The sequence below is a fragment of the Oncorhynchus mykiss genome, chromosome 5 (genome assembly GCF_057628025.1).
Source record: "Oncorhynchus mykiss isolate SJ-2025 chromosome 5, ASM5762802v1, whole genome shotgun sequence".
NCBI lineage: Eukaryota > Metazoa > Chordata > Actinopteri > Salmoniformes > Salmonidae > Oncorhynchus > Oncorhynchus mykiss.
In genome coordinates, this window is record NC_143026.1 from 14,031,700 (window position 1) to 14,053,540 (window position 21,841).

The 21,841-nt window shown below is 44.1% G+C and overlaps 1 protein-coding gene across 1 annotated transcript; it reads left to right on the forward strand.

Moving 5' to 3' along the window:
- Nucleotides 1–5,401: 5,401 nt before the first annotated feature.
- On the forward strand, nt 5,402–21,701 carry lmo4la (LIM domain only 4-like a). The gene is made up of 5 exons (XM_021601755.3): nt 5,402–5,845; nt 14,333–14,581; nt 17,729–17,825; nt 18,234–18,392; nt 18,618–21,701. Exons 2-5 carry the CDS (start codon nt 14,340–14,342, stop codon nt 18,624–18,626), a joined length of 507 nt encoding a protein of 168 aa, XP_021457430.2. The 5' UTR covers nt 5,402–5,845; nt 14,333–14,339; the 3' UTR covers nt 18,627–21,701.
- The last annotated feature ends 140 nt before the right edge of the window (nt 21,702–21,841 follow it).

Here is a 21,841-nt window from a genome sequence, read left to right on the forward strand (position 1 = left end):
AGATGAAACACTCTTGAAATAGCTAAAGTATTGAGGCGTGACCACAATCAAACGTTTTGTTGCAAATAGTCAACTGGGGCACAAAAAACACATGGAGAAGAAAAGGTACAAATGAACTGCAAAAGACTTGAGAATGATTAAATGTCAAGCTACCAGGAACCCATTATCCTCCAGTGGCACCATATTCCAGAACTGAGAAGAATTAAACATCAACCTACCTGGAACCCATTATCCTCCAGTGGCACCATATTCCAGAACTGAGAAGAATTAAACATCAAACTACCAGGAACCCATTATCCTCCAGTGGCACCATATTCCAGAACTGAGAATGATTAAATGTCAAGCTACCAGGAACCCATTATCCTCCAGTGGCACCATATTCCAGAACTGAGAAGAATTAAACATCAAGCTACCAGGAACCCATTATCCTCCAGTGGCACCATATTCCAGAACTGCTACCTACCTGGAGAGTCCAGAAGTACAAGGTGTCAAGTGTTCAGAGACATGGCCAAGGTCAAGAAGGCTGAAACACCACCACCACTGAATAAGATTCACAAGTTGAAGCGTCAAGATTGGGCAAAGAAATACCTGAAGACAGATTTTTCAAAGATTTTATGGACAGATGAAATGAGTGTGACTCTTGATGGACCAGATGGATGGGCCCGTGGTTGGATCAGTAATGGACACAGGGCACCACTTTGAGTCAGGAGCCAGCAAGGTGGAGGAGGGGTACTCGTATGGGCTGCTATCATTAAGGATGAGGTTGTTGGACCTTTTCAGGTTGAAGATGGACTGAAACTCAACTCCCAAACCTACTGCTAGTTTCTGGAATATACTTTCTTCAAGCAGTGGTACAGGAAGAAGTCCTCAGCATTCAGGAAGGCCATGATCTTTATGCAGGACAATGCTCCATCACATGCATCCAAGTACTCCACTGCTTGGCTAGCCAGCAAGGGCCTCAAAGATGCCCGAATAATGTCCTGGCCCCCTTCCTCGCCTGACTTAAATCCTATTGATAACTTGTGGGCCCTTCTCAAATGTGATATTTACAGAGAGGGAAGACAATACACCTATTTGAACAATATTTTGGAGGCTGTGGTTGAACAGATCAAGAAACAGACTCCATGGATGGAAGGCTCATGTCAGTTATTGAAAAGAAGGGTGGCTATAATGGTCCCTGAATATTTTTTGAAAGGCCAAATATGTTATTTAATTGTCATTTTGTGTTACTTATTGGTTACACTTACTCAACAAAAATTTAGAATAAACAAGTGAGTTGGGAGAATGTTTTTTTTTTTTTACATTTAGTTGCCTAATAATTCTGCACACTAATAGTTGCCTAATACTTATGCACACTTAAATATTCTCCTGAGAAAGACTAAACTCACTTTTATTTTGTTAAACATTCAGGCTTGAGGTTCAATAACATTTTGGATTGACTGAGAGCATTGTGTTTGTTAAACAATAAAATGAATCCTGAGGAAAACAATTTGTCTAATAATTGTATATACATGTATATCTATATACCACAAGAAGTGTTCATCAAGAGCTTCATGAAATGTGTTTCCATGGCCCAGCAGCCACACACAACCCTAAGATCACCATGCCAAGTGACGGCTGGAGTGGTGTAAAGCTCTCCGACATTGGACTCTGGATCAGTGGAAACACGTTCTCTGGAGTGATGAATCACACTTCACCATCTGGCTGTCCGACGGACGAATCTGGGTTTGGCGGATGCCAGGAGAACACTACCTGCCCGAATGCATAGTGCCAACTGCAAAGTTTGGTGGAGAAGGAATAATGGTCTGGGGCTGTTTTTCATGGTTCGGGCTATGCCCCTTGTTCCAGTGAAAGGAAATCTTAATGCTACCATACAATGACATGATTGATGATTCTGTGCTTCCAACTTTGAGGCAAAAGTTTGGGGAAGACCCTTTCCTGTTTCAGTATGACAATTCCCCCGTGCACGAAGCAAGGTCCATACAGAAATGGTTTGTCAAGATCGGTGTCGAACAACTTGACTGTCCTACACAGAGCCCTGACCTCAACCCCATCTGACGCCTTTGGGATGAATTGGAACGCAGACTGCGAGAGCCAGGCCTAATCGCCCAACATCAGTGCCCGGCCTCACTAATGCTCTTGTGGCTGAATGGAAGCAAGTCCCCGATATACACACACAAACATACAAACATTTTTTTATATTTCAGGGAGTACTTATGTTCCTGTCCCCATTACAACAAATAACTACTTAAATGGATGCAATATTGTCCTCAAAACCTTACATTAAAATACCGCAAAATTCCCCATTCCTATGGAGGACTACTGCTTATGAGGAGTGCAAAAACTTAATTCATTTTTCTCTCTCTCTCTCATAACTCTACACAACATACGTTGGAAAAATCTTCACTAGTTGACAAGGAGGAGCGCTACATAATTCATGAGGGACAACATGTTTACTGTAGACGTGTTCGATTGTGTGATTGAGCTAGTATAATATTTGACATGTTATATCTTGTCATCGGATTGCTGAATTAGGAGGAGTACTTGTGAGATCTCTATGCCTTGCTTTGGCAACGTAAATATGTTTCCCATGCCAATAAAACCTCTTTGAATTCAATATATCCACAAGGTGTCGCCCAATACAAATGACTGACTCTCGACAGAGCTAAACCTGAGTTAGTTTATGAACTGGTAATTGGTGTGAAGAAAAATGTTTGGATTAAGCTATGAAATGAAAATGTTAATAACTATGCTCATCCTCCAGAGTCACCATAAAAATGTCCACGGAGTTATTATCAGCACAATAAAACAAAATGATCAATTGAGGGGAAATCATTTTAAACACAAGAATAATAACTAATCCATAGCCAAGTGAGTGTACAGTGTGTCACAATCATCATAAGGTACAGTATATTTGATCAAGGGACAACCAACATAGCACCCACCTGTAGCACGCGCTCCAGCAGGTATATCTCTGGTCACCCCCAAAACCAATTCTTCCTTTGGCCGCCTCTCCTTCCATTTCTCTGCTGCCAATGACTGGAACGAACTACAAAAATCTCTGAAACTGGAAACACTTATCTCCCTCACTAGCTTTAAGCACCAGCTGTCAAAGCACCTCACAGATTACTGCACCTGTACATAGCCCATCTATAATTTAGCCCAAACAACTACCTCCCCCCCTACTGTATTTATTCATTTATTTATTTTGCTCCTTTGCACCCCATTATTTATATCTCTACCTTGCACATTCTTCCACTGCAAATCTACCATTCCAGTGTTTTACTTGCTATATTGTATTTACTTCGCCACCATGGCCTTTTTGTTCTGTTTTTTGCCTTTGCCCTTTGCCCTTATCTCACCTCACTTGCTCACATTGTATATAGACTTATTTTTCTACTGTATTATTGACTGTATGTTTGTTTTTCTCCATGTGTAACTCTGTGTTGTTGTATGTGTCGAACTGCTTTGCTTTATCTTGGCCAGGTCGCAATTGTAAATGAGAACTTGTTCTCAACTTGCCTACCTGGTTAAATAAAGGTGAAATAAATCAAATAAAAATAGCTGTTTAAGCCCTTGGTCAATTGAAAGTCTGTGTATAATTGCGCACCGCTATGTTTAAATTGACAAAAGGCATATTGAGAATTGGACGCATTCGCAAATGTGGTTAATAAGCCTATAAAAATAACACACAACCAAATAACCATTCGGACGCGTGGTCCCCAAGCTGGACTCTCACAGAAAGTAAACATTTGCTGTAGTTGTTACGTGCCTCTGCAGGTGTTGTGATGTATGGCTGTGGCACGGGCTTTAGTTAGGCCAGGAGAAGGAGCAGGTATATAAATAACCACATAATTAAAGGCGCTGACAGGGGTCCACACAGGACCCGCTATTCGTTCCAGTTGAATCCCACATTGTTCTTAGCAATGAAGTCCTACAAGCAGAGCCGGCTCTAACCTTTTGGGGGCCCAAAAAGCTAGAGATTTTTAGCAGTTTTAAAGCTAATATCCTGATTCTACACATTTTTCCATGACTCATGCCATGTTAAAATTATATCTGAGTGAGAGTGGCTAACAAAATGATGGGGGTCAGGGCCCCCTGGAGGTCAGGGCCCCCTAGAGGTCAGGGCCCCCTGGAGGGCAGGGCCCACTAGAGGTCAGGGCCCCCTAGAGGTCAGGGCCCCCTAGAGGTCAGGGCCCCCTGGGTACGTGCCCTTTATGCCCGGATGGTAATGTGGCCATGATTACTGCACGTTTAGATAGCTGGCTAGACTAACTTAACAACCTAAAAAATGTCATTGAGTGACTGTCATTGACTGACATAACCATAACTTAAGGAACACTGCTGATGCACAACCAAATTGTAGTGACATGTAGGCTGACCATGCCTACATGTCACTACATGCACACATCACTACATGTCCTGCGCCAAAGTTCAGAGCACTACATGTGCAGCACGCACGTGTTATGCCAAAATTCATCTCACTAACCAATAATGGGGGGTGCAATTCAAAGAGAATGCGTTGATTACCCATACACTCCATGCTGTAATTGTTAAATGATGCTGCTGTTTTGATTGTCGAGTGAAACTAGAGTTTACCACACAAAGGTAATTGTCTCTTTCTCTCGGCCAGATGTTGTTCCTGATGTTGAGTGAGTTGCCCAGCGTTTAGCACCACTGGCACTCACAATACCTCCCGGTGCATTTCATTTTCTCACTACCTCACTCTCACTTCAATCGAAGCAGTTCTCTGTAGGCATGGGAAACAAAGTCAATTGTCCTCATTATTATTGGATTGTTCATCCGTGTCAAACATAAAATGATCAATCAAATAATAATAATATTTATAGACACACACGTATATATATATATATATATATATATATATATATATTTAAAACATACTTGTGATTTCTGCACTGGTAAATGAATAATATAGATATAATAAGCTACTAAATGTGATATTCTATTCTATTCATTGCTATAGCTACCGCAAATAAACATACCGTAAGTAAAACATTGCTTTAGGATAAGACCGTCTGCTAATGGCCAAAATGTGAATGTATTAATTGTAACTGTAGGCATACAGGCTAGGCTAGTACAGTATAAGGCGTTTCATTAGTTAAGAAAGGGTCACTGTCCAGTTATGCCTGAGTCAGCGCAGTCCTAAAAGAAATTGGAACAGGACGTCTTCTGCCTTAGGGAGGTTGGGGGCTGGGTTAAGGATTAATGAATTGCTTTTTCAACATTGTTCAGCGGTGGTGATTATGGCCTATTTAAAACAGCCACAAATAGGCAAAAGTTCCTTAAACAGACATCCATCATTATGTCAAATGCCACACCCCCCTTGCTGTTCAATGGCTGCGGGGGCTGAACCTCGACGCGTCATAGGAGGAGTGATTTAAATGTGTATTCCCTCTTGGCTTTGAACTGGAGTAGCCGCCTTTCCTCTCACAAATAGTAGCGTTGTATGTCCATGAACAAGAACTAAGAACCAAATTCCTTTAGCCGAGCTGTGACTATCTGATATGAGAGAATTACTTCATCACCAAGTTTACTGTTTCAGATGTCTATAGGAAATCAATGAAGTCGACCAACGCAGTATAAAATAAGGAAACAAGAAGAGGAAGATTTAGCCTAGACTACTTCTGGACTAGTTTGCAAGCTCTCCAATCGGAATATATAACAACCGTTTGAAGTTGTTACATCTTGAGAACGGCAACAATTTACCATTGCAAGCCGCAGTCCACGACTTGGTTGAAGTTGCGCACGTCTCGTGGTAGCGCGCACCACCATCGTGATCATTTCCTCGCGGTTACTTCACCTAAACTACCACGACGGCAAGGTGAGCACCGCAGCGCGTCACATTTTTCCACACATTTGTTAACAATAGTCCCATATCGTTTAAAGTTTCAGCCTAATAGATGTGTAATTACACAGTAATGAACGGTAGGGTATTATTGGCAGAAAATGTTGGTCCCCTTTTCTGTCTGTCATGTTCGAACAATTATTGAGCGCAAGCTATTCGTCCGTGATTCAACATTTCCCTCTGACTATCCAGTGGTGAAACATGACTTACTTTTACCCCTTATCATAGCACACATTTCTTAACCGTTCGTCCATGCTTTTGTTGTTGGGGGGGGGGGGGTCTTCGTCGGTATCTTGACTGCATCTCTGCTCTCTGCATCAAGGCAGCCCTGGTACAATGGGGAGTTGTGCGCCGGCCATAGTGTTAATTAAAAGAGACCCGTTTTAATGAAACAGCGATGCGTGTAGTTATGGCCCCTGAGCGCATTATTAAAAGAGAAGGATATATTGCTAATCTGCCTTGGTGCCAAGCGGGCCTGACCATTGCTCACTGTACTATTTGTACTATTTATAGTGGCTGTTAATGGTGCAGTCAGGCTTATTTATTTTAATTACAAACGACTTCCCCTTGCTTGTGTGAGCGGGGTTATTTGTTAATTTAAACTGGGGGGGGGGGGGGGGGGGGATGGGCGTTGGGCTTTGACAGGTTTTAATTAGTGTAGGTTTACCAAAGGCACAGGGAGCAATACTTCTCTACAAAGTGACTGGTGTAATGTGAAATTTGATCCGAGCCACTTTGGTGAGATATGGGACTTGTTGATGCACATCAACAAGATAAAGAAACTATGCCCAAGCCTAAAAATACCTAGAGGTCTTATAAAAACACAGTTTAGTATTCACCATATGTTGAAAAAATAAGGTTATAAGCCTGCATTTACACAGGCAGCCCAATTCGGACTTTTTTCCCCGCTAATTGGTCTTTTAGACAAATCAGATCCGCTCTTTTGCTTATAATTGGGCAATAAATCTGAATTGGGATGCCTGTGTAAATGCAGCCTATTAGGCCTATGCTATCTATGTAGGTTCCTATCCAAAAGAAGCATAACAATACAAGAAGACTAAATGATTGGGAGCTGACAATGTATTTATCACCAACAAGTGAGTATTTCAATGAAGAAGAGCCAAATGCAATTGGTTAATGGCGAGTGAACCATTATTTGCTCTGTCAACCCGAAACCACATGCAATCCATCAGTCTGTCCTCAGACAGCCAAGGTATTGTGTTCCTCCTCATTAGCCTCTGTTTTTAATGGTTATTTCATCAATCAGTCTATTACTAGAGCGGAACACAGCTGTCTCTCCTCCTCGCTAACCTTTGTTTTGCCTGATCATTCATTTATCATTAAACGCAGCAGCGGAGACCGAGCTTATTACAAATCAGAGCCCACAGACTCTTATCACTCAACAAGGACTCCAGTTTATCAATGGAAGGAGCGTAAGTAGTAGCCTAGTCAAGGACAGACTCGGGCGGTCTCCAAAACTCATCTCAACAAAAATAACTCTTTCCGTCACCCCCTCTAAACTTTGTCCTCATTGTGTGCCGCTCGTTCATCTATCTGGCTTGCATAGACTTTCCTAACCCCCTTTTCTCTTTGTATTTAGAAAGCCAATATGCTCCTTTGCCAGGAGAAATGCCCTAGCTTGTTTTTAGCGATAGGCTTTGGTTACAAATCAGCGTTATGAAGATATGGCGTTCACCAAAGTTCTGCAGGGTGTTGATAAGAAGGAACACTAAGTCCTTGCGCCCTCCAAAATAGGTGGGTGTCTACTGTGTTCAGCGGGGGGATAAGCTTGTCTAAGTCCCTTTTAGGGTAATGTAATTGTTGGGGCTTGCTCTGCATTGAAATTTCACTGGCTCCCCCTCTGATGCTGATGACATTCCCCAGGGCATGGCTCAGGTATTGTCTCAGAGTTTGCCGTGTGCTGCGAAAGATGATTAAATGTAGGATTTGCATTTTCATGAGATCAGTGAGTTTTTTTTGTGAGGTTATTTTGGCTCGTCTTCGCTTACGGCTGAGGCTTCTGCAGGTGTGTGGCTGTGTGATTGCATTCGCTGTGCTGCCACAACTTGTCGCAGGTACGGTGAGGAATGCAAAAAAAGCGAGTAGTATTTCTGCACCCATTTGAGACTTTCACGTGGCTGCACTGCAGCAGTTCTTCTGAGACTTCAGTAGGAAGCCAAACAAACAGGGAAATAATCATTCATTTAAGGTTAGCCTCTTCTCCACTTGGGTTGTACTTGGTCTGCCGTGGCTTTACGGTACATGTTATGATCTGTTTGGAGTCAAGGGAGACTAACTGGTTCTACAGGCAAATTGCCAGATGGCCAGAAAAAGCATTGAGGCTTAGAACTTGTTGACATATTGTAGTCAAGAGGAAATGTTTCCATACCATATAGACACTATCCAGTCCTTCTTTTAAAAGAGAAAAACAGGGTATAGCTCCTACTCAAGTGCATGTCTATGAGAGCTATGAGAGAGAGGAAGAGAAATGGAGGTCACATTGGCGCCTCTGTTCCTAGATTTGACCAGAATTCCTCTTTTTATTTCACGAGGGTGGAGGCTCTTGTATTTCGGGGTATAGTAATTGATTTCACGCTGGTAATTCACTGCCCGAGGCGTCTGGCTCTGAACACAGGAAACGGACTGCAAAGCAGCAAGCAGAAATGGGCCATGTAAGGTGTCTTGTGTTCCAAACTGTAAATTCACTAGACAAGCTGTGTATTCATCATACACAATGACCTCATTGCACTAATTGCATAATGGTTTATAGCTATATGCCATTATGATAGTTGCAGAAGGTTCTGCCCCCCTGCACAGTACTGTTAAATGTTTCCCTTACTGTTCCTTAGGTGGGATAGTCCATCCCCTCAACTATGATGCCCCACATTGCCCGAACAAATCTGGCATCGAGTGTTTTCATTTCAATTTGATTTCAATTCCACATCCTATGATGCAGCTGTGGGACCCATTGCGAGGAGTAAATTGGAAAACAATGTTGTTGCCCCCAGGTATTTTTGAAAAAAAATGTTCTCAAGTTGCTGCCTCTGGTCTCCAGTTTGTCAGGGTTGCCTTTGACCCTGACTCTGAGACAGCACATTGCCAGCTGGCATTTCAAACCGACTGGTAAAGGCTGAAATGTGCCCCGGGATGGCCCCCTTCCAGGAAGGGGTCACACTGCCTTCCTGTGGTAACTTGGCCCTCCGCGACCCCCGATTGACATCCCCAATCAGAGCAGCTCTGTGGATGACCTTTGAACTCCCCAGGGCATCTCTTGTCTGTTGCCTCTTGACCTCGGTGGAAGAACAGCTAGAGGAAATAACGTGATAGAGTCCCAGATGGCAGGCAATCCCCCACATGCATACGCCAAGCCCTCTTTCCCCCTCATACAATACCTTGGATTTAAGGCAACAGTATAAGCTTTCCCCCTTTCTTCCAACAGCCTTGCCTGGTTCAGGGACTCTCAAAGCCACAGAGAAATTGACAGCGGCCTTTTTAAAAGGGGCTTGTGGAAACAGCTTAGCGTAACGTCATCAATCAAACGGAGAAATGTCTTGTGCTGATATTCACGATCGGATTGATATTGTGTGTCTGTGTGTGTCTGTGTCTGTGTCTGTGTCTGTGTGTGTGTCTGTGTGTGTGTGTGTGTGTGTGTCCGTGTGTGTGCACGTACTGATAGGCCTGTGATAAGTCAAGTGCTGACCTATGTAAAAAATATCTCAACTGTCCAAATGTCAATAGATGGGTTGGTTACAGCAGCTACATGTAAAGAGTCTGTAGTGAACGTAGCACATGCATCTATTGAACTAGATACTGCAGAGTAGCACTGTGGAAAAAGCTTTACCGCCAGGGTTTGGTCCCTCAGCTCTTTGTCGTGTTCCTCTGTATGGGTCCTGAGATGCAGGGTTGGTGCCCCATGTGAAGGCACTTTGTTGGGGTCAGTCCAGCGTCGCCCTAGGCCTCTCTTATGGAGCTCAGCTCTCCTTGATTGGAGCCAGGTGTCCGAAGCAGAGAGTGCATAACTGTGGTGGACCAGCGGCGGACTGAAATGTCTTGTGGGAAGGGCACTCGTAAAGCAAAACATGCCCTCATTTAAATTAGAAGCACTGGAGGACAAATTAGGACGCTGTTGTTAATTTGGAAAATGAAATCCGTCGCTGCAATTATTTAGTGTTGTTGGCCATAATTATGAATCATGAAGCTGGTGAAAAGCAATGGCTGACTCATTGCTGAGTTGCGCGCTGGTATGGTTCTTGTTAGTGTGATTTGAAAGCAATATTATCCCCAGCTGTGCATGAAATCAGTTCAGTTTTGAAACGTAAAAGTGGGAAGTTCGGATATACAGTAGAAATGAACTGATAACGGCACACTTGGAATGTGGAGACATCATGTAGATTACCATTGGTTGTCTGGTGTCTCAAAGGATATGGGACTCCATATGTCATCTCCGTTACACCACAAGAAGGTTTATATACTGGTATACCAGAATGTCAACTCCGTAACCCTAACGAAAGTTTTTGTAATCACTCAAAAAACCTCTGTCAACTAGTCTACTCACCCAGTGCAACCCAACAACACAGAAGACCCAACAACATTATTCAATGAGCAGGACTCTGCAACATCAAAGACCTCTCTTCTGGGACACATTATCAAGTTGCAATGAGAGGTTATATTTGCAGCCGGCTCAAAGACAGTGCGGCTTTGGTTAGTAAGAAGAGGTTTGTGTGGAGGTTGTCGTGGGACGGCTGCTTTCCAGGGTGCCAGTCGCCTCTGAGGCGCATATTTTTCAGGAAACTGTACCCCCCCCGCCATATCCCTTAAATGAATAGGCCTAAGCTCTCTTTGCCAACGAATCCCAGAGCCAACCGATTGGTTACCGTGCCAAAACTCACATTTGGGAATCCGAGGCCTCGCTCTTTCCTGTCTGTGGGGCTTCTCTCTCCTCGTCACCCACGTTCCAGGTAGATGTACAGTACAGTTGGGACATTCCAGGTGGATGTACAGTACAGTTGGGACATTCCAGGTAGATATACAGTACAGTTGGGACATTCCAGGTAGATGTACAGTAGAGTTGGGACATTCCAGGTGGATGTACAGTACAGTTGGGACATTCCAGGTGGATGTACAGTACAGTTGGGACATTCAAGGTAGATGTACAGTACAGTTGGGACAATCCAGGTAGATGTACAGTACAGTTGGGACAATCCAGGTAGATGTACAGTACAGTTGGGACATTCCAGGTGGATGTACAGTACAGTTGGGACATTCCAGGTAGATGTACAGTAGAGTTGGGACATTCCAGGTAGATGTACAGTACAGTTGGGACATTCCAGGTAGATGTACAGTTGGGACATTCCAGGTGGATGTACAGTACAGTTGGGACATTCCAGGTAGATGTACAGTACAGTTGGGACATTCCAGGTAGATGTACAGTAGAGTTGGGACATTCCAGGTAGATGTACAGTACAGTTGGGACATTCCAGGTAGATGTACAGTTGGGACATTCCAGGTGGATGTACAGTACAGTTGGGACATTCCAGGTAGATGTACAGTACAGTTGGGACATTCCAGGTGGATGTACAGTACAGTTGGGACAATCCAGGTAGATGTACAGTACAGTTGGGACATTCCAGGTAGATGTACAGTTGGGACATTCCAGGTGGATGTACAGTACAGTTGGGACATTCCAGGTAGATGTACAGTACAGTTGGGACATTCCAGGTAGATGTACAGTACAGTTGGGACATTCCAGGTGGATGTACAGTACAGTTGGGACATTCCAGGTGGATGTACAGTACAGTTGGGACATTCCAGGTAGATGTACAGTACAGTTGGGACATTCCAGGTAGATGTACAGTCGAGTTGGGACATTCCAGGTGGATGTACAGTACAGTTGGGACATTCCAGGTGGATGTACAGTACAGTTGGGACATTCCAGGTAGATGTACAGTAGAGTTGGGACATTCCAGGTGGATGTACAGTACAGTTGGGACATTCCAGGTAGATGTACAGTTGGGACATTCCAGGTAGATGTACAGTACAGTTGGGACATTCCAGGTAGATGTACAGTTGGGACATTCCAGGTAGATGTACAGTTGGGACATTCCAGGTAGATGTACAGTACAGTTGGGACATTCCAGGTAGATGTACAGTTGGGACATTCCAGGTAGATGTACAGTTGGGACATTCCAGGTAGATGTACAGTACAGTTGGGACATTCCAGGTAGATGTACAGTTGGGACATTCCAGGTAGATGTACAGTACAGTTGGGACATTCCAGGTAGATGTACAGTTGGGACATTCCAGGTGGATGTACAGTACAGTTGGGACATTCCAGGTAGATGTACAGTAGAGTTGGGACATTCCAGGTAGATGTACAGTACAGTTGGGACATTCCAGGTAGATGTACAGTACAGTTGGGACATTCCAGGTAGATGTACAGTACAGTTGGGACATTCCAGGTGGATGTACAGTACAGTTGGGACATTCCAGGTAGTACAGTACAGTACAGTTGGGACATTCCAGGTAGATGTACAGTACAGTTGGGACATTCCAGGTAGATGTACAGTACAGTTGGGACATTCCAGGTAGATGTACAGTACAGTTGGGACATTCCAGGTAGATGTACAGTACAGTTGGGACATTCCAGGTAGATGTACAGTACAGTTGGGACATTCCAGGTAGATGTACAGTACAGTTGGGACATTCCAGGTGGATGTACAGTACAGTTGGGACATTCCAGGTGGATGTACAGTACAGTTGGGACAATCCAGGTCGATGTACAGTACAGTTCGGACAATCCAGGTCGATGTACAGTACAGTTGGGACAATCCAGGTCGATGTACAGTACAGTTGGGACATTCCAGGTAGATGTACAGTACAGTTGGGACATTCCAGGTAGATGTACAGTACAGTTGGGACATTCCAGGTAGATGTACAGTACAGTTGGGACATTCCAGGTAGATGTACAGTACAGTTCGGACAATCCAGGTCGATGTACAGTACAGTTGGGACAATCCAGGTGGATGTACAGTACAGTTGGGACAATCCAGGTCGATGTACAGTACAGTTGGGACATTCCAGGTCGATGTACAGTACAGTTCGGACCACGGCCAAAACTGGCCCACAAGTATTTTTTATTTTCTTTGACCCTCCTCAAAGTCATAATATTTGTTTTTTGGGGGGATTTTAGTTTTTGTCCAAAAAATACTAAAATCACCAGCAAGATGTATGTGATCGTGTCGCAATTTAATTAAGGTATTAAATTATGTTATTTTCAAATACAATCTCTTTTGGGGCTTGGTTGTGGTTCATTTACAGTGTACAAATTATTATAATTATGTTTCGGTCCCCCGACAATCTGCTCTGACAAAAATCGGCCTACAGCTGAATCCAGTTACCTACCCCTGGTGTGTACAGTATGGTACGTTCCAAGTGAGTTTACAGTATGGTACGTTCCAAGTGGGTGTACAGTATGGTACGTTCCAAGTGAGTTTACAGTATGGTACGTTCCAAGTGGGTGTACAGTATGGTACGTTCCGGGTGGGTGTACAGTATGGTACGTTCCAAGTGGGTGTACAGTATGGTACGTTCCGGGTGGGTGTACAGTATGGTACGTTCCAAGTGGGTGTACAGTATGGTACGTTCCAGGTGGGTGTACAGTATGGTACGTTCCAGGTGGGTGTACAGTATGGTATTTTCCAAGTGGGTGTACAGTATGGTACGTTCCAGGTGGGTGTACAGTATGGTACGTTCCAAGTGGGTGTACAGTATGGTACGTTCCAAGTGGGTGTACAGTATGGTACGTTCCAGGTGGGTGTACAGTATGGTACGTTCCAGGTGGGTGTACAGTATGGTACGTTCCAGGTGGGTGTACAGTATGGTACGTTCCAGGTGGGTGTACAGTATGGTACGTTCCAGGTGGGTGTACAGTATGGTACGTTCCAGGTGGGTGTACAGTATGGTACGTTCCAAGTGGGGGTACAGAATGGTACATTCCAAGTGGGTGTACAGTATGGTACGTTCCAGGTGGGGGTACAGTATGGTACGTTCCAGGTGGGTGTACAGTATGGTACGTTCCAAGTGGGTGTACAGTATGGTACGTTCCAGATGGCTGTAAAGTACGGTATGGCACAGATGTATTTAGGATAACCATGATAACGGGGATGACCGAGAGGAAGCTTGATTTCCTGAATGTTCCGTGGGTTTCCGGAATAGAATGTAGAAGCTGTGGTAAACATCTACCAAATACCCTAAGTTGAAATAAAGCCTGTTAATAAAGGTGTCAGTGGTGTTATTTCCTAGACTGTTAATGTCTTTAAAACAGAAATATCATTCCATCTCTCCATGTTAAGCTCAAACATTCTCGTACTGCTGAATAGACACTTTTCCATTCGCCCACCCTTGTTGTTATCATCCTTACTCAGGGTGACATTATATCTCTCACCCCCCCCTTCTTCTCTCCAGGCCAACCATGGTGAACAGCCGGGTGGAGGCATCAGCCGTGGCGGTGACAGGGGGCGGCGGTGGCTCGGCAGGCAGGTCATGCGCGGGCTGTGGTGGGCGCATCGCCGACCGCTTCCTGCTCTTCTCCATGGAGCGCTACTGGCACACGCGCTGCCTCAAGTGCTCCTGCTGCCACGCCCAGCTGGGCGAGATTGGCACCACCTGCTACAGCAAAGGGGGCATGATCCTCTGCAAGAACGACTACATCAGGTGAGCTTCAGGGAAGGCAGCATTCAAATCAGAAAGGACTCTGGGTGGGGGTGGATGCAGCACGATAATGGCTCCACCTCACCGTCTTGTAGGCAGGTGTAGTGTCTGCCTCCATATTGGTCATGCAGATGGAGGAAAAATATTTGATTGGAAGCTACCATACTACGGTGACATAGGGGTGGGGAAAGGGGAAGTACATGGGGAAATGATTTGCCTATGTTATATAGTCTGAAATTACCATAGGTTGTAAGCTAACGGTCTCTCAAATGTTTTAGGTAACAGCAACTATTTTGGACCTGGGCTATGTTGACAAAGTTAAATTAAAGTGTTTTAAATATTCAACACAGCCCAGGTGAAAAATCATTGAAGATAACTAAAACAGCTGAGAGATGGTTAGCCTACAACCTAAAGTCAATTTTAGTGAGCTTCTCCTTCAATAAGGAGTTAATAGTGACGGAGTGCAACGGAAATCCACTTTCCACAACTGATCCCGCCTGATGAGTCTGTTAATGCTAGGTCAGACAAGCACAGACAGCTCTGAAAGCAGTTGGAAAAGTGGAGGAATTTGTCAAGTCCTTTTCTCTCTGTTTGTTCTATGCACGCATAAAGGCACCAGGTGTTTAGGTGTGAATGCGGTCAGGTAGGGTGTGGCAGGATATCAGAAACCGGAGGCTGTTATGAAAGAGGTATATGCTCACAGCAGGGTTGGGTGTGGGTCTGGGGGAACAAGGAGATTCTGACAGCTACTCTATCCTCTCAAGACATGACCAACTCTGTCTTTCACTACTTTTTGCACATTTTAATGACAAAACCTAAGGAGTTGCGTAAGATGAGGGGAAACCGGGAAAAGACTGCACATTAGCCAATTCCATCACCACAGCATTGCTCCTACACTGTTTGCCTTAATAATGTCTTGCCCAGTCTGGACTATGTGTGTGTGAGAGAGAGAGTGAGCGAGAGGCTGGCTGGTCCAACACAGACTGGGATTGTGTGTGTGTGCCTGCGTTGGCACTTCTCAGGCACTGGTGCTCTCCAGGGCAAACACTGGGGCAGATCCGGCGCAGTCTGGAAACCCACACAGCCCAAGAACGCCCGCACGAAGGGAGGCCTGCTGGGTAGAGCAGAGACACTGGGCACTGTACATCAGCTCACTAAGAATACAGAGGATTTAAAGCCACTCCCACCAGAATAAATAGCACACTTCTACTTCCCTACAATGTGATCTACTGAAAGATGTATGGTTGCAAATTGAATGTAGGTCTACTAGCTATGTATTGCATAAAATCACCTTGACTCTAATAACTCCTCATTACAATGCTTGCAACCAGCATGAATAAATGGGAATTGCACAAGAAAAAATATAAAGGTGTTTTTGCCCCAAAAAGTGCGCTGTTAATTAGTCATCAATATGGAATGACACCATTCATATTTTTTAAGGGGTATATGGTACTTATGCACTGCTGCCTAACGATGGTCTAACATAGTGCAGCACCTTGTGTCCATGTAAACGATGGTCTAACATAGTGCAGCACCTTGTGTCCATGTAAACGATGGTCTAACATAGTGCAGCACCTTGTGTCCATGTAAACGATGGTCTAACATAGTGCAGCACCTTGTGTCCATGTAAACGATGGTCTAACATAGTGCAGCACCTTGTGTCCATGTAAACGATGGTCTAACATAGTGCAGCACCTTGTGTCCATGTAAACGATGGTCTAACATAGTGCAGCACCTTGTGTCCATGTAAACGATGGTCTAACATAGTGCAGCACCTTGTGTCCATGTAAACGATGGTCTAACATAGTGCAGCACCTTGTGTCCATGTACGCTCAAGGTCCATCCTCGCAGATATTTCTAATGCAGAACGGGACTCAGTACGAAGCTTATCAAATGTATAATACAGTTAGTGGAAAAGGGCAAGGCTCTCATTGCCGAGTGGCGCTGTGCCGCTGAGTCCGATACAGGCAGAGAGGGGGGAGAGAGAGAGGGGAGGGAGAGAGAGAGAGGGAGCCTTAATTAGGGAGAACAGGGTTCCTCTCGGGCGCTCGCTTATTAAATTACTGTTTGGATTAAGATCAAAAATTCATTACAGTGTGCAGTCAGAGCTGGGACACTGATAGGGAACCGGAGGGGGGGGGGGTATAGCAGCCAAACCAGTCTGGTAGGTGTCACAAGGAGGGGGTGTAATAAAGGTGAGAGCGGTTGAGAGGCTTTCTATTGAGACTGAACAGTTGAACTGTCTACACACTAGGCTCTCTGAGGGATGGGCTAATGTGCTCTGGGTAGTCTACCAAATGTGGTGTGGAAGTTTCACAAAATGGACTTACCTGGTCATGCTCTAACAATGAGGCTAACTGTTCGACATCGGCAACGCAATGTCTGCTTCACCTAAAGGAATGTAGTGGACCGTAGTCTTTGTCTTACACTTTACACCAAACAATGACATCACCAGCATCTACAGAAGGTCATCTGTGACTTGTGGAGAAAAAGCCCTTCATCAGGGTTCTTCACCAGTATCAGCTGTAACATACTTCCTGGCTCTCCCAGTAGCCTGTCACGGACTTCATCTGCAGCTCAAACCCCACATGGAATCTGTGGCCGCCGGCTGAGCACTCATAAGACCTGAGTCACATGTCTCAGCATCACCACCAACACTATTCAATGCTGCATCCCTCCCTTTCAGTCCTGCTGGAACACGTGTCAAACTCATTCCATCGAGGGCTGAGTGTCAGCGGGTTTTCACTCCTCCCTTGTACTTGATTGATGAAATAAGGTTGCTAGTTAGTAAGGAACTACCCTCACCTGGTTGTCTAAGTCTTGAAAAGGAAAAACAGGAAAAACCTGCAGACACTAGGCCTTCCATGGAACGAGTTTGACAGCCCTGTATTAGAATCTAGACCTATGCTTGACTTTATTCATGACTTCAACCACTGGTCTGGGACGTATTTCCTTTTATTGCTCGAGATATTTCTATTTAGGATTGGCAAAGGGTGAGCTGATTCAGAATCAGATATAAGAAGTGTGGTGCTGAACAACAGCATTGCTTTCATTGTGAAAATGAGGTGTGACTTGGTCTGAGGGGTAATGTGTTGAAGTGTTTGTGGTGTGAGTGGTTGCAGTGGTCTGACACGGGTTGTTCATCCACAGGCTGTTCGGGCACAGCGGGGCATGCAGCGCTTGTGGCCAGTCCATCCCTGCCAGTGAGATGGTGATGCGGGCACAGGGCAATGTGTACCACCTCAAGGTAAGAAGAACTTCAGCCTAAAAGTAAAAGACTCATTCCACTGGGCAAAAACTGGTTGAATCAACGTTGTTTCCACTTCATAACAACAACAAAAAAATGTATGTGATGATGTTGAGTCAACGTGGGAAACTGATTGGATTTGCAAAAAGTCATCAACGTAAGGGCATTTCAGATTTTTTTCACCTTTTAACCAAAATCCAATGATGGGGATTGTTTTGGGTTTAATTCACATTAGTTGACAACTCAACCAAATGTAAATCAAAACTAGTCGTTGAATTGACGTCTTAGCCCAGTGGGATGCCAACAGAAGCCACAGAGGCCCTTTATAACACAGCAATATGACTCAGCGAGAAACCCATGCTTCTGTTGCTCTTTCTTAAAGTTCCTCATGTCCCTCGCTCTCTGCAGTGTTTCACCTGTGCCACCTGTAGAAACCGGCTGGTGCCGGGCGACCGCTTCCACTATGTCAATGGCACCATCTTCTGTGAGCACGACCGGCCAGGGGGCGCCCTGCTCAGCAGTCACCTGACCTCGCTGCAGGGGAACGGCATGATGCCCGACCAGAAGGTGAAGGGATGAGTTCTGATAGAACCGCACAGCCCTTGGTTGATAGTCCAATCCATGTGATTTAATTAATGAATGTGGATTCTGACATCTCCAAGAGTGCTTTTTTTTAGAAATGCTGTTCAAAGTGGTGTTGGACTGTGGTCTTCTTGCTGTCTTTGTTCTTGTAGTCTTGTATTTATGCATAATCAATGTGTGCCAATAATCACCTCTTTCTCCTGATCTCAGGTCTGCTGAAGAAGAATGGGTGACAAAGCAACGTGTGCCTTCTCCTCCCCCGCCTCCTCCTCCTCCTGCTCTTCTTCCTTTTCCACCCATAAGTTTGTCCTGCACCATCCATCCCATCCTTCAGATATTCCGATATCCGTACTCCAGATACTGCTGCCAGTGTCCCATTAGCTTTCCCAGTAACACGGCATTTCCCCCAAAATAATGTTTATTCTGGTCATAGAGAATAATGTTCTCAACCTTGACATAATTGAAGTCTCCTGCTTCAAGGGAAAGATGTGGAGGAGGGAAAGACTGTTGATGATGGAAGAGGATGATTTATACTGTCAAACCAGTGTCTGTTTTCGGTAAGTCCATTGGTGACTGACTTGCATAAGACTGACTTGTAATGCCCTGAGAGGACTATGGCATTTCCAGTGATGGACCATCCTTGATGTAGCACCTTTCCCTAGCCAGCACAAAACTACAGGGAGAGGGAGATGCCACAGACCAATAAATATAAACTGGTTCTCGTCCGGAGCTGTTTCAACCAAGCTACAGTTTAATGACTCCCGAAACACTAAGAGTGTGTTCAAAACAAGATCGCCACATGAATACACAGACACACACTCTCTGAGCTCAGACTCTAGGCCCTTTCATGTGTCGGATTGAGGGAAACAGGAAATACTTTGGTTGTAGTGCTATGCGACCGTAGCTTTTGCCCCCTTGACGTTCCTGAACTCTCATTCCTGAACTCTCATTGGCTCACTCGAACTGTCGAGTTAGGCCGAACGAGGAATGATCAAATACACCTGCCTGGATGTCTCGTCTACTTTCAAAAATATACTCTCTGTGTACTAAATGAAGAATGCCTGTAGAATATTCATCAAAACATACCTTTTAGTCCCATGATAATTTTGTACTGCGAGTGGTTGCCTTGTGTTTCTCGATTGTCTTCGATATTTAGTTATGTTTTCAGGTGAAGATGGTTCCTGGGGTTAGTAAATGTACTCCTGTTTATGGGAACATACAAATATGCATTTGTAATTGTTGTTTAAAAAATTTGGCCGGTGAGAATTGTTATTCCAACATGACTTTGCAGCAGTGCTCTATACGTCTTAATGTATTGTTGTTATGTGGTGGTGGAAGAGGACAAGGTCAAAGTTGAACTGGTCCACATATAACCAGGGTCGTGTTGAGTAGGGCTCACTGTAGATAGAAAGCAGAAATAAGTGTTTGTTATTGGAGAGGCCATGTAGTCCCTCGCTGTTTCAGGCTGTTTTTTTCCGTTTGGTACCTAATGAACACGACCCAGGTTGAGGGAAGAGGAGAGCGGCATTGGGATGGAGAGATGTAATAACTGTACATACCTTTTCTAGTGCTATTATTGTATTGTGGTCTATGGTTGAATTGCGTCTTTGTGTGGCCTAAAACATCTATATGGAGAAAAAAAGTACTTTCTAAATAACTATAATAATCATAATATTGCCAGTCACCTGTGTCGTGTCTGTAATGAGTGTTTGGATAATATTTACCTGCCGTTTGTGTGCGCGTGTGTAGCGAGGTGTGACAAATAGCGCTTTCACACCGAAAGGTAAAGCTCCCGGACTCAGACAAACATGGCCGATTACCCTCAGGAATGGAATTTCAAAGGCTTGAGCTGGGGCCATTACAGAAGCAATTAAAGTGGGATACGCTGGAGGCCCAGGCTTTAGCTGAAGTCCTGTGCCGGAGTCTAATGAGGCCTAATCTGGTGAGCTGGCCTAATTAAAAGGGAGGGACCCCTTTCCTGTGGGTGCTGAGTAGAGCAGTCCAGCTGTTGACTTTACAGTGCTCACAATGCAACAACAAACTGAAAGAAATAAGCCAACCCTTTTTCTCTTACCTATAACTCCATATAACTTTTCTTTTTTTCACTGCGTATGAATTTGACATTTTCACTTCTTTGTTGAGTTCTTTACTTGGAAGTTAGGGTATAGGGCCTCTACATATAGTAGGGTATAGGGCCTCTACATATAGTAGGGTATAGGGCCTCTACATATAGTAGGGTATAGGGCCTCTACATATAGTACTGAAGGGCATGTCGGAATTGTTTCTTGGCATGAAACCCCCCCCAGATCTTGTTTATTTAATTAGCTAATTAAACTTCCATCTTATAGGTAGGTACCTTTGGCCTAGAAATCACAGTCAGCTTTTATGATCTTCTTTTATTTCTTATTCCGTGACTTTTCTACAGAGAGAAATGAAAACCAAACATGCAATAGGCCTACAAAGAAGACAGAAAAAAAACACTGAAGTAGCCAGCTGTGACTTTTCAAATGAATGTTCCCAGAGAAAACTCTACCATAAGCATTGTGGTGTGTGTCGGTGCCTCAGCAGTTCCTCTTTTAGGCTTAGCCAATTAGGTTCACACTCAAAATAACAATGAGTGTTTTAATGGCCGGATTTCAAAGCATTTCTTTGGTAATGATGTAGAATGGTTTTAAAGGATGAACACATTCCTCGGGTTCTTCAAACATAATCCAAACCTGAGCATGAGTTTCAAATCTTTAAAAAAAAAAACGTTTTTGTCAAGGTATTTTGGGCATTCCTCAGTTTGTTTCTAATTAGACTCCCATACTTCCATAGACACAAGTGGAGTTCAATCATAATAACCAGAATAAACCTGATCTGAAAGAACTACGTAAGAGAAAGCAATATACCCAATATATATAAGAACACCTACAGAAGCACCTATCTGACATATTGTAGAACCTGTTATCGCATTGGAGGTACCTATCCAGTCATTTTAGATCAGTGTGGATGTTTTAAAATCAGTTCATTTTTAAAACGTAGGAGTATTGCATACTGATAACAGCCACACAATCCGTCTCTATACCTGTTCTAACCAATGTGGCACCCAATGTTTCATTTGTATACCTAGTCTAATGACCATTTGATCCAGTAGCTTGATCAAAATACATGGACAACTTATCAGAACATTTCTCTTAACTGTTCAGTTTAGGTTTAAAGACACTGAAAATGATCAAGAAACTGAAGCAATTGTATTATCGGTATCTTATTCACAGGGGATTCCATAAATAAACACTTTTTGCTGATTTGCAATTCTTTGACTCAATATATCTGCCAGAGATAATGAGTAGCAATTGTCAGTCAGTCAGTGAAGGCAAGGTTTTATTTGTAGCTCCACACCCTTCTGCAGGGTGGCAGCTTGACATCCCCAGCCCATGTGCTGAAGTGCTGAT